Genomic DNA, 12,181 nt, shown 5'->3' on the forward strand with positions numbered 1-12,181 from the left:
TGCGGTTTGTGTCTAGTTTCATTTAATACATGTATCATCTATAATCTCAGTGTCAAATCCCCCAAGATCTCCGTTTGCAACACAATCCAGACCAGTGTTTTCCAATCATCACAAGCATCTTGTAAAATGGTATTAGTTTGATGATAAGAAAAGCTACATGGTATTAATTCACACTTAAGATCATTTCGGGGTCCCAAAAACTAATTAATTCATTTTATATTGATTGCTATGGGAGATGTGTTTTTTTTCGGTATTTACGAACGGAACTCAGGATCAGCTCCAATTCAAGTGGCTACAACGTCAGATAAAATCATCATATTGTACGAATTTTATTAAGAAGATAATGAATCGAGAAAAAACTCCAGTTTCTATAGTAATGATTTTTAATGATTTCAATTTCGGAATGATCCTGGCATTTTCAGAAAAATATGTATATCAGCAGATGAAAGTTTCATTGAGGCACACATTCGACGTATAAATAGGTCATATAAAATTGAATTTCAATTATTTCAATGAGGTGCAATTTTATTTGGGTTATTCGCTAGCAGCCAGTCAGCAAGCCATATCTGAAAGAGAAGAAGAATTCAAACAATTTTCTATATGCTTTATTTTGCCCCAAAGTTGTATGTGTATTACTAATATGAACTCTAAATGTGCATGTTGTGGATGGAATTTTGATGTCCCCTATTAAGACTACGATAATTATCATTCCATTGAAATCAAGTTGATTCTTTCGATCGTATCCGCTGTACACGGATAGACATTTTCAAACGTAGAAATTATTTTCCATGCATAATTACTCTAGATTCGTTTTCTTTAAGATTCTACTGTGTGGTTTATTAATGACGAGGGTGATAACACGACTATATTTGTTCATCCCGACATGTTTTTATGAAAATGTCCCGTTTTTTCAACGAAGCTAACTTCAATTTGTGATCTTTACTGAAATCAAATATAAAGATAATTTTCTCAACTTTTCACCCAAATTATATTATAGAAATTATGGCAATCAATATGGATAAGTATCTCACATATTTGCCATGTATAACAACTTTTTTTCGTTAAATACACTTCAAATTACTACAATTTGCTGTAGTCATTTATTTCAGCAATTGGTAATTTTTCAGTGATTTTAACAATATAATTGTGCAATTTTATTGTCAATTGATGATATCCTGTATTTTCCGGTATTTAGGAACCCAATCACCCGTATTTTTCTTAAAGAAATATTGTAAGTAATGACAGATTATGGTTTTTTTTCTAACACACACATCACGAGTTTTTAGAACTTCTAATCAATGCCTCACGTTCAAGGCGACCACATTTCAGAAAAATACTGGCATTATGATAGATAATACGGGACAGTATGGGAGATAGAAAATTGTCATCAAAAAACAATTGTTAAAGCTGCCAAAATACGCTAGATACCAATTAATTATAAAAAAAACGCCATTAAGAGGGAAAACGAGAGGCTAAATTGAATTTGAATTGCAACCTACTGCCATTATCACCGATTAAATCTGAGATGAAGTAGAATGTATTTCGCAAAATATTTATATTGTGTGTGTGTGTGTGTGTGTGTAAATTATAAAATTGTTTCAGTGAAGACAACAGGTTAGAGTAAGCTTCGTTGAAAAAACTGGACATTTTCGTCGAATAGTCACGTGACCCAAAAAAAATGTGGGGAAAAAATGGGTTATATAGTGAAACCAATAAAAATATATCTTCGAAAAATTTGGTTAAGTTGCTTGTTTGTGTGTGTGATACGAATTTAGAGAAAATCAGGAAAAATCAACTATTCACGTGAACAAGTGTCGTGAATTTACATTATCGGTATCAAGAAATTCAAATCTTTGAACTGGACAGACATATATAATGCACGAAATACTTTATCATGAATGTTTTTAATGAGAAAAATATGAAATGTGTTTACTCACGACAGGGTTTTCAGGACGTTGCCGGCAAAGTTGCACCAGACCTTTCAAAAGAACTGGGTTCACAGTTTTCGCCAAATATTCTCTAGATAACTCACCATCGAGTTCTGGATTGAATACGACTGAGGAAAGAAATAAAAATAGTTGGAAGAGAAATCAAACGTAGTTTGATAATTTTGTAAGTGATAATGCTATACGATGAACAGAATGTGTGTGATAGGGTAAAACTCATATCCTTCCCAAACAGGTCCGGACTTGGTCATTTAGCGGCCCTCTTCAATATTACGTGCAAAATAATAAGTGTTAGGCCCAGAGATGAGCTCATTTTGTCTCTATACCTCCACCGAAAATGAATTTGGGGGAGGAAGCCCGCTGAAAGTTTTAGAATCCGGATCCGTAAAAAAACTTTCTCGAGGAGGTTCCAGGATGCAGGGCTGTCTTAACGCATGTAGGCATACTGGGTAGTAGGCCTACATGCGGATAGGGAGCTTCACGTTAACGAGACATTGCAAAACAAAATTGAGTGGTGGGGAGTCAGAAAGCTACTGGAGGTCTCACCCTTTTTTCGGTGAACTCTTGGACACGAAAAAAAAATTGGTACTCAATCTCACAAATTATATGCGCTCGACCGAAGGTTAAATACCGTTATTATATTTTTCCAATATTTAAAACCATAAATTTTTTCTTGAAAATCAATATAAAGAGCCAACTAAAAATCTTAGTCTGGGGTCCTGTCAAAAATCAACGTCCCGATTCACTTATCCAGGGACACTTACCCAGTACCATATGTATGCTTGTTAATGAATCGACATAATTTTCATCAATAGATTGGTAGAATTTCCAGTTTTGGCTTTCTAAAGCAGTTATAGTAAAATTTAATACGTAATAAATGTAATAAAATCCAGTTTTATGGCTCTAATACTTTGCGGCCCGAAGCGATCGCACCCTTTGCACCTGAATTCTGGCCCTGTTCACAAGAAAAGAATTAACAAACATGAACTCACTGTCCGGAAAGAAAAACTTGATTTCTCTATCCGCTGAAGCAAGACTGTCACTCCCATGTACAGCATTATATGGATTCTCCTCTCCACCATACAAAGCTCGTATGCTAAAATAAATAACAAAAACAACGTGTTATTAAGTTGCTATCCTGATGGATATTGATATGATGTGAATAATTAATATCCTCAATTCAAAAGGTGGTCAAAATTGAGATTATCCCACTTCTCTCGGTGAAAACGTGCTGCTAAAAGTTGTTACCTTTATTGCAATCTGATGATAGGAATCTTATGGGACCAAAAAAGACTGTCCCGGGATCCATACTTTTCACTTTTTATCAATATGTTCGATCAAATCATCGATGGGATTGTTAGCACTTTCGCAGATAACGTAAAGCTAATGGCGGTATTCGGGAGTAATTCAAGGGATAGGGAGATGCTCTATCATAGAAAGCCAAGTGATAGGGAGACGTTGAACTTGAATATGATAACAGCATGGGTTAATGAATGGAGCATGACTTTTAGCGGTTACGAGTGCATGGTCACTCATTTTGGCTCGAACAGCCCACGCTTCACTTATTAGTTGAATAGTAAAACTGTTCCCGATGCAACTAGGATCACCGATTTAGAAATTCTCATGATGAGTTACTCAGGTTTTCTGAACATTGTTTCGCTGTGATCAAGAAAGCAAATTGAATGCTCGGTGTCATTCTTAAAAAGGTGTTTCCCCGTTCTCCTAAAGCCATTCTTCCCATTCTTCCGCTTTTCCGAGGCTTAATTCGTCCTGTACTGGAGTATGCCGTAAGGTTTTGGAGACCATATCTACAGACATGGGCGGAGATACGGGGGGGGGGGGGGTCGCCCCCAGCGTCAAAGGTGGAGTCGACTGATCTAATGTATATATGCATATATGAATTGTCATCATCATCATCTTGCCTCCCCAGCAATAATGACCGTGCCCCCCCCCCCCAGACTTCCAAGTCTATCTCCGCCTATGCCTACAGATAGACATTGACTTCGTTGTGGGGTGCAGAGAAGAGCTACGCGTGCTCTTGTTGGCACATAAGGTTTGAGCTATGAAGAAAGACTCGATTTCTTGAATATGTTTTTTTTAGAAGAATGCAGGTGGCAGGGGGTATGATCAAAGTATTTACAATTTTTAACGGGATGCATAGGATGGACCATGAGTTATTAATACACCGTCAATCGACAAAGAGATACCAGTATTGTATGGTAAGGAACACTTCCAGGTTGTGGTGTCGCGGGGAATTTTTCTTTTACAGATTTGTAAATGAATGAAATAGCTTACCTCCTGGTGTCGTGAATTATACCACAGTTGACACGTTTAAAAAGAAACACGTTGCTTATAATGGGAGGAATCGAGAAGCTATCCATACTTAGATAAGAAAACCATAATTTTTTATGGGCAGTGTATTTTATTCTGTCATAATTGTTAGTATTTCGTGATGATTGCTGTCATTTTGGGCAGCATATTTGCAGATATATTTGACATCCATATTTTTTATGGGCATCTTTTTTTAGCCACCTCCGTTGGGCATTTTGTCTGCTGTAGCTTTTTTTGTATTTGTATATTTATAGTTTTTTATGTAAAGAAAATTTATTATAGAAATACAGCGCAGGTAGAATACACGGTATCTTGCGTGTTACGAGTTTAATTCATTTCTGGAAGTTATGTACCTTGCAGCATTCATCGTCGTTCCCTCAGGTAGAAATTCCTTGTGGATAATGCTTTGACTATCAAAAAAGGTGATTAGCATCGTTTTGATGCGTGATTTTTCTGCTCTGACCTTTTTCCGACGAGGTGATGCAGGAGAACGCCATTCCATGCTTTGCCGTTTCGTTTCAGGGTCGTACCTGAGACACCAGGACTCATCCTCAGTGATCTTTTGTTCGTTCATTTTCCTGTTCTCAGTTAAGAACCAACGCACTAAACAAGCACTTTGTAAAACAAGTCTTTCACGGAACACAAACGACGCTCAACTGAACAACGGTGGCGGCAGATGGTCAACACCTGCCGCTACGCATGTGCAGTGTTTTGCTTCGCCAGTGTTGCCAGATCGGCCGTTCTGACTTCATTCACCGAACTTTATTGTCAGAGGTTGTAGATGCTTGGTCAGCTGGGCAAGCACGCATATAATCACGCTCTTGTATTGTTGAAGGAGAGGTTAAAAGGTGAAATTTGCTCCCCTTTCTGGTCCGGCAACCGGGGCACCAGACCCACCTGCTACCCCCTAGTTGCGGCCCTGTTTAAATGTCTAACGAGTGTCAAAGTATTTTTCAAAATTTGTTTAAAAGGAAATGTGTTTTTTAGAATTTTTCAAAAATTAAGTTTCTAGAAATTTTATCCTGATTTTCGATGGGATTTATTTTGTTCCGATTATAAACAGAAATACTTAAAAAATTTCTAATTCTTTTGTCACGTAATAAACGAGATTTTTTATAATCATAATTACTAATTATTTCAATTTAATGAAGTTAATTAATTTGTATTGACCCTCTCTCTGGTTCATCTCCATAAACACGTATTGATTTTCTTTTCTCCACAAAAACGGATGTAAATTAGTGCTGTTTTAGCATATTTTTGATTTGAACATCAACAAAGCAATTTAATTAATTAGAGTGGATTTTTCAATTAGCTAAAACAGTTAATTAAAGGGAAAATCTACCTTGCCTTGCTTTTAATGTTACCTATAACCAGATGAAATCTTGCTTAGCAGAATTGAATAGTTTTTCCCTTGAATTTTATTTCTAATCTCATCAATTTTTTCCGGTGAGATTTTATGAATCTTTGAAGACATAAAATTTCAGCAGCTCTCAAAAAAATGACATCGACATTGAATCAAATCTTTTTAGATAAAAAGTATTGTACTCGTGTAGCCACATTTTGCATTGAAATGAGACTAAGAGATGTAATTTCTAAATACCAAGGAAAGTGAGAAAAAAGATTGGTATAATTTTTTTTGACCACGCATTTGCCATGTATATTCAAATATATACCGGACCTAGAGGGTTAATTAAAAGTTAATTAATTGAACAGAGAAACATTCTGAATTAATGTCCAATTTTTTGAAACTTCAAAAATATGGCATTCACTAACCAGTAATCTTAGTGTACAAATATCATGCGGAATTCGGTGACTAATTGGAAGAGATGTAGAAAACAGAATGAAGCACCCAAACCATTTTTCGTACGTTCCGAATTCTAAAGTCGAATATTTACTAGTAATTTAGAAATATTTTTTTAGCAAATATTTTTCAGCCATAATTTGGATTAGCTGTAATTCGAGACAGTCATAAATCGATGTTCTACGGTATTTCAATATACGTCACATAATTCCTATAAAATTTTTATGACTAGTTCAACAAGAAGTGTTAAATATTTATGGCCTAAAACGCAACACACGAATCGTAATCTTCGTTTTATTTTCAAACTGTTACCCGATACCTTTCCGGACTTCCTAATCGAGCTGTCTTGGGGTCCGTAGGGCCCATGACTTTTCTCCAGTGAGCAACAGCGTTTGGCCTGGCCAAAATCATGACCCACACTGGACCACTAATCATGAAGTCGACGAGACCTTGGAAAAAATCTTTGCCTTCGTGCTCAGAGTAGAAATCACTGGCTTGCTCCCGAGTGAGTTGTAATCTTCTTTTCTGTGAGAAAACAGAGCAAAGTTGATAGCCCTTTCGGGAAAAAATGCCGCAGAGTTACGATTGATATAATCTATCTTATTGGAAATCATATTTTACCTTCAGAATACCGAAACCTTCCTTGGAGATAATCTCTTCAATTTCTTTGGTTTTATTCATAGCATTTGGTTTAATCATGGCCAAAGTTTTCTCGAGAAATTGGTTTTTTGTCTTTTTTCGTTTAGATGGTACTGACCCCGATGCTGTCTCTCCATCGATAACAATCCTTGGTCCATTCAAGCTTTTTGACATGTCTATCGACAAGAATGAATAAAAAGCAATCTAAAAAAACTATATGAGAATTAAAATTTATATAAGAATTTTTCAGTCTTTTAATCTTTAAATCACTGTCTAGTTTAGATTAATATTCCTAGATGGCAGTCATAGCTTTTAAACAATTTTCGATAAGGAAATATGAGGAGCTTATTTCCACAAAAGGGAATATTTTCACAATCACTAAATTTACATTAAAATTTTAAAAAAATATACTTTTTCTCTGGAGGTCCACTCTGCTTTAAAAAAGTGGGAAATAGCCCAATAGATAGCATATGCGAGTGGTAGAAGAATATTTAAATGCATACACAATGTTCATTGATCAACATTCAAGGGGGTTTTCTACATTTAAATTTTGGAAATGTTCCGTTTTGAAAAGAAATTAGTAGAAATGTTATCTTTTGATTAAAATTGGAGCTGGTTAAGTCTGAAAAATTGGAAATTTCTACACCAACTGTAGACTACAGAAGGTTTCACCTAGTCAAAGAAGGTACCCTTATTCTCCTCTCATGAGTAACATAAGAAACACGATGATTCTACAGTGGAACCTCCCATAGCGGACACCTGCACTAACGGACACTTTTTTTGAATTACTTCGACGGGACTCAATGTACAGGGCGATTATAATTAAAGTTCCCCTTCTCACAACGACTTCTGATATTTCATTTTGATGGCATCAGAGGACGAAATTTGAATTACCAATTATGAATTGAGTTTCATCATCGATGGAAAATCTATACTAAAATATAATCGACTTTTTTTAATGCTAAATATATAAATACAGTAAAAGTCCGATATGACGACTTATAACAAGAATCTTGCTATAACGAGTGATTGTAAAATGTTAAAGATACTGTACAAAATATTCGGTTATAGCGAGTTGAACGCCAACAAAATCTATATATATCTACTCTATAATATAAAATCACAAACTCGAAAAGGGCCTGTTGCTAAGCAACCGAGTGACGGAAGTGGGTGAAGTTTTTGAGTGACGGAAATCTGTTACGTTTTTGTGTTACGGAAGTCGGTTACGATTTTGGGTCAAGTATTCATTTAACTCTAGCACATATCGGGACCCATTTGACCCAGCGGGACCATGTTATGTGCATGTACCGAGAGGCTCCCATATCCTACAGCAGGGCCCTTAGGCTGGACTTTAGATGGCGAGCCCCCAAACCAGCTTTTCAGGGCCCCTCTGTGGTTAATTTATAGTGTGAAAAATCAAAAAGTGATAAGAATCGTTCTGGTCCTGTCAGCCCTGCCCTTGTGGGGGGGGGGGGAGGTCATGCCGAGAGGTATGTATACATATAATAACAGTGCTCCCAACACACAAGGTCGGGGTACCCGGTGGGGATTGTACGTATACCTTCATGGGAAAGTTAAAAGTTTTCATTTCCAGGGGGCCCTTGATGGATCTCATTGTTTTCTTGCTGCTTTAACGTTGAAAAATTTGCGATAGCGGAAGCACAAGATATATCCAGTCTGGGGACTCCAAAAGATTTGCGAATTCGATCACGGATAGTTGCGTGAGTGGTCCTGAATTTTATTCGTTGGTAAAACGAATACAAATGAAAATTTTTCATGGCACTCTCACCGGGGGATGACCGACAAGCTTCCAAGTCGGGGCCCCATGTTTACAGGTTTCATTTTGGGGGCCCTGGATGAATCTCATTCTTTTCTGTTGTAGAATTTGCAACAGCGGATGCCCGAGATCAAGCCAGTCTGGGGCCCCACTAAAAGTATGCGAATTGGTGTCCGGGTAATTGGTTGGGGGCCCTGGATTTTATTCGTTGGTAAAACGAATACAAATGAAAATGTTTCACGTCAATCGCAGCGGGGGATGACCAACAAGCTTCCAAGTCGGGGGCCCCATGTTTACAGGTTTCATTCCTGGATGAATCTCATTATTTTCTGTTGCAGAATTTGCAACAGCGGATGCCCGAGATAAAGACAGTCTGGGGCCCAACTAAAGGTATGCGAATACAACGGGCAACTGATTGGGGGCCCTAGCTTTTATTCATTGGTAAAACGAATACAAATGAAAATTTTTCATGGCACTCGCAGTGGGGGATGACCGACAAGCTTCCAAGTCGGGGCCCCATGTGTACAGGTTTCATTTTGGGGCTCTGGATGAATCTGATTCTTTTTGTTTTTTAACATTATACAATTTGCAACAGCGGAAGACCGAGATAAATCCAGTCTGCATTCCCCACTAAAAATCTGCGTATTGTGTTAACGCTACTGGATGTGAGGCCCTGGATTTTATTCGTTGCAAAATTGAAAAAAATTAAAAATGTTCGTGGCCCCTTACAGGGGTGTGCCATTGCAGCAATGGTTCCTGGTTCCTAACAATCACTTTCGGTATATTTACTTTGGTTACCGTGGTTCCCTAGCAATGCGTTTCAGACATGTATACGCCTTTGAAATGGTTTGTCACTTCTTTAATGATGCCAGTATTATGTGTGGTAGTTTATGCCTTTATAATGGTTTGCTACTTTTTCAGTCCTCCCAGTAATTGAAGAAAACCCTGGCAACGTCGGGTATTATAGAGTGTTCCCTCTATATAAAAGACAAGTTTTTCTTTCTTTCTAGAATTCAACTAAAGCAAGGGTGCTCTATTTTTAAGAGAGGCGGGCCACTTTATCGGTTTCAAAACGTTTCGTGGGTCACTTAATTAAATGGTCTGGAACAGCACCGCAGGTCACTTAAGTGATCTGTAAATGTGCAGTAGCCCACTTGAATGATCTGTAAATGTACCGTGGTCCGCTTCAGTGATCTGTAAATGTGCAGCGGTCCACTTGAGTGATCTCTAATTGTACCGAGGTCCGCTTGAGTGATCTACAACTCTGCCGTGGATCACTCAAGTCATCGGTAAATGTGCAGCAGGTCACTTAAGTGATCTGTAAATGTGCCGCGGATAATTCAAATGATGTGGAACTGCACCCCACGGGTCACTTGAGTGATCTGGAAATATAGCACGGACCATTCAAGTAATGTGAAACTGCACAGAGGATCACTTACGTAATCTGTTTATGTGTCACTTAGTTCATTTTTACAAAATGAAGTTGTGGTCGCGAACCACATCAGATGACTCTAAGGATCACATTTGGACCACGAGCCACGGATTGAATATATACAAACTAAAGGATTACTATCGCTTATCGCTGCACATGCTCCTCATGAACATCATTCTGAGGTAGTTCTAACAAAGGATAGATTTGGAAGACAGATGACAGCACCAGCAAGAACACAAAACAAGCTCAGTTCTGACAACATAAATAAGTTAGAGACACACATACACTTACAACACACAATTCTTTAGAAGTTCCGTACCGATTCGTGAGAAATTCATTACAAATTAGTACCAATTCGTTAGAAATTCCGTAGAGAAATGTGTACGAGGTGCATGCACGGTGAAGTAGTAATATGCATGTTACGGTGAATGTGATAAATCCTGTTATATTATACATAATAACCAGTGATTATGCATAGTTCCCGAGCGTAGTTGATAAATTTTATAAATTTACCTAAATTATTCACTTTTACTGGTGATTATGCATAGTACCCAAGCGGCGCATCGTAGGTTAAACACGATAAATCGTACTATATGGTATACTATACATGGTAATTCATACGTGTATTATATCATCATATCGGAGCACGATCGCAAAATTTGTTATCATTATATCGTGGTCCGACTATATTCATCACACATACTAGACTCATTTGGAATTTTCTTCATATTCATCGAATTCACCAATTACACGAGGTACTATTCATAATCACCGATAAAGGAGAGAAAAATTTTTGTTTATCAAATTTACCAACGACACTTGGGTAATATCCATATTCACTAGCAAAAGTGATAAATTTATCAAACTTACCAAGACGATTGGTAAGTGTCCATGATAACCGGTTATTATGTATAATTCATTCACTAATATAAGAACAAAATGATCAAAAAAATGCTGATGATAGAGCAGAAATTTTCTACAATTCTTAACCTGACAGAGCAAAAATAAATAAAATAAAAACTGAAACTGAAATTCGCTTATAACAAGAAGTCCGTTAAAACGACGATTTTTTTCTACGAATCATACTAAAAATTATTAAATTGAAATTGGCGCGTTTACCCATCCTCACAAATTAGTCGCCAAAACGAGACTTTAGTTCCTAATCAAGGAATATCAGAAATATCAAGGAATATCATACCATATTGGGAGCATTTTTTACACATGCTCGGATATGTTTAAACACCCCAAAAACAAATTAAGAGTTTTTATAATTGATATAAAAAATTAATTATTCAAGAAAAATCTACTTACCTGTGAGATAAAATTTAAAAAATGAAATTAATTGATAATTACAGAAGGGAAAAAAATCTACAAAAAAAACTAATTTACATCTGTCAGGAGTTAATTATGAAAATTAAGGCGTTCATTTCCATTACTAATCAAATCAAAGCTCTCGCTATATAGAATTAAAAGCAACGAAAACAAAAAAGAATGTTTACACGGTTGCTAAGCAACGATAAGTGAGATGAAAGCATACAATACTGCCGCGACATCTAGCGGACAATTAAATAATCAATAAATATGGAGAGAGCTATTATCATTTTTTTTGTCATGTATTAAGTGGAAGTATTAATATTTTTTTCTTATGTATTTGTACGTACTAGGATTAACATTACAGGGAAGTCAGAGGAGGAATAAGAAATAAGTCATTAATCCAAGGTTGGAAGAGTTTAGTTTGGACCTGTTGCTAGGTTAATTCAAGGGTGTTCCACCTTTACGAGCGTGCGGGTCACTCCTTTGATTTGAAAACGTGTCTCGGGCCCTGGGGCGTCTTAAGTGAGGGTGCAAGGGGTGCAGTGCTCACGGGCGGCAGTTTAGGCTTCAGTTACCAAAGTTTTGAAAAATTTCCAATACAAAAAGTTCACATGATCAGAAGCGGATTTATGGTTTAGCTGACTGTGCACCCTTCTCTCATCCTAGTCTAATTTTCTTGACCATTTATTTCCTAAATTTTCCGGGCTATAGCCCGCTGAGTGCGGACCTATGTTAGTCTATGTTTCTCAGTTACTTTTTTCGTCACTCTAGGTTACTTTTTGGTCACTCATATGCTTGTAAACTTTCTAGGTCACTCATCAGGTCGGCTTTCTTGTTCTTAAGGTCACTTTTTTCGGTCACTCACATGCCTGCACACTGTGTTGGTCACTCACATGCCTGCACACTGTGTTGGTCACTCACATGCTTGCACACTGTTTTGC

General features: G+C 37.1%; 1 protein-coding gene across 1 annotated transcript; it reads right to left on the reverse strand.

Annotated features, from left to right (window-relative positions):
* Positions 1–404: 404 nt before the first annotated feature.
* LOC149072600 (nucleoside diphosphate kinase 5-like) lies at positions 405–11,363 on the reverse strand. The gene is made up of 6 exons (XM_089246594.1): positions 11,238–11,363; positions 6,700–6,893; positions 6,398–6,603; positions 2,939–3,042; positions 1,938–2,056; positions 405–566 (listed from the first exon to the last, which is right to left on the reverse strand). Exons 2-6 carry the CDS (start codon positions 6,889–6,891, stop codon positions 510–512), a joined length of 678 nt encoding a protein of 225 aa, XP_089102720.1. The 5' UTR covers positions 6,892–6,893; positions 11,238–11,363; the 3' UTR covers positions 405–509.
* Between the last annotated feature and the right edge of the window lie 818 nt (positions 11,364–12,181).

This window comes from Pholcus phalangioides, unplaced genomic scaffold (genome assembly GCF_987345545.1).
Source record: "Pholcus phalangioides strain wild (caught in Gottingen) unplaced genomic scaffold, Ppha-v1.0 ptg000017l_1, whole genome shotgun sequence".
Lineage (NCBI taxonomy): Eukaryota > Metazoa > Arthropoda > Arachnida > Araneae > Pholcidae > Pholcus > Pholcus phalangioides.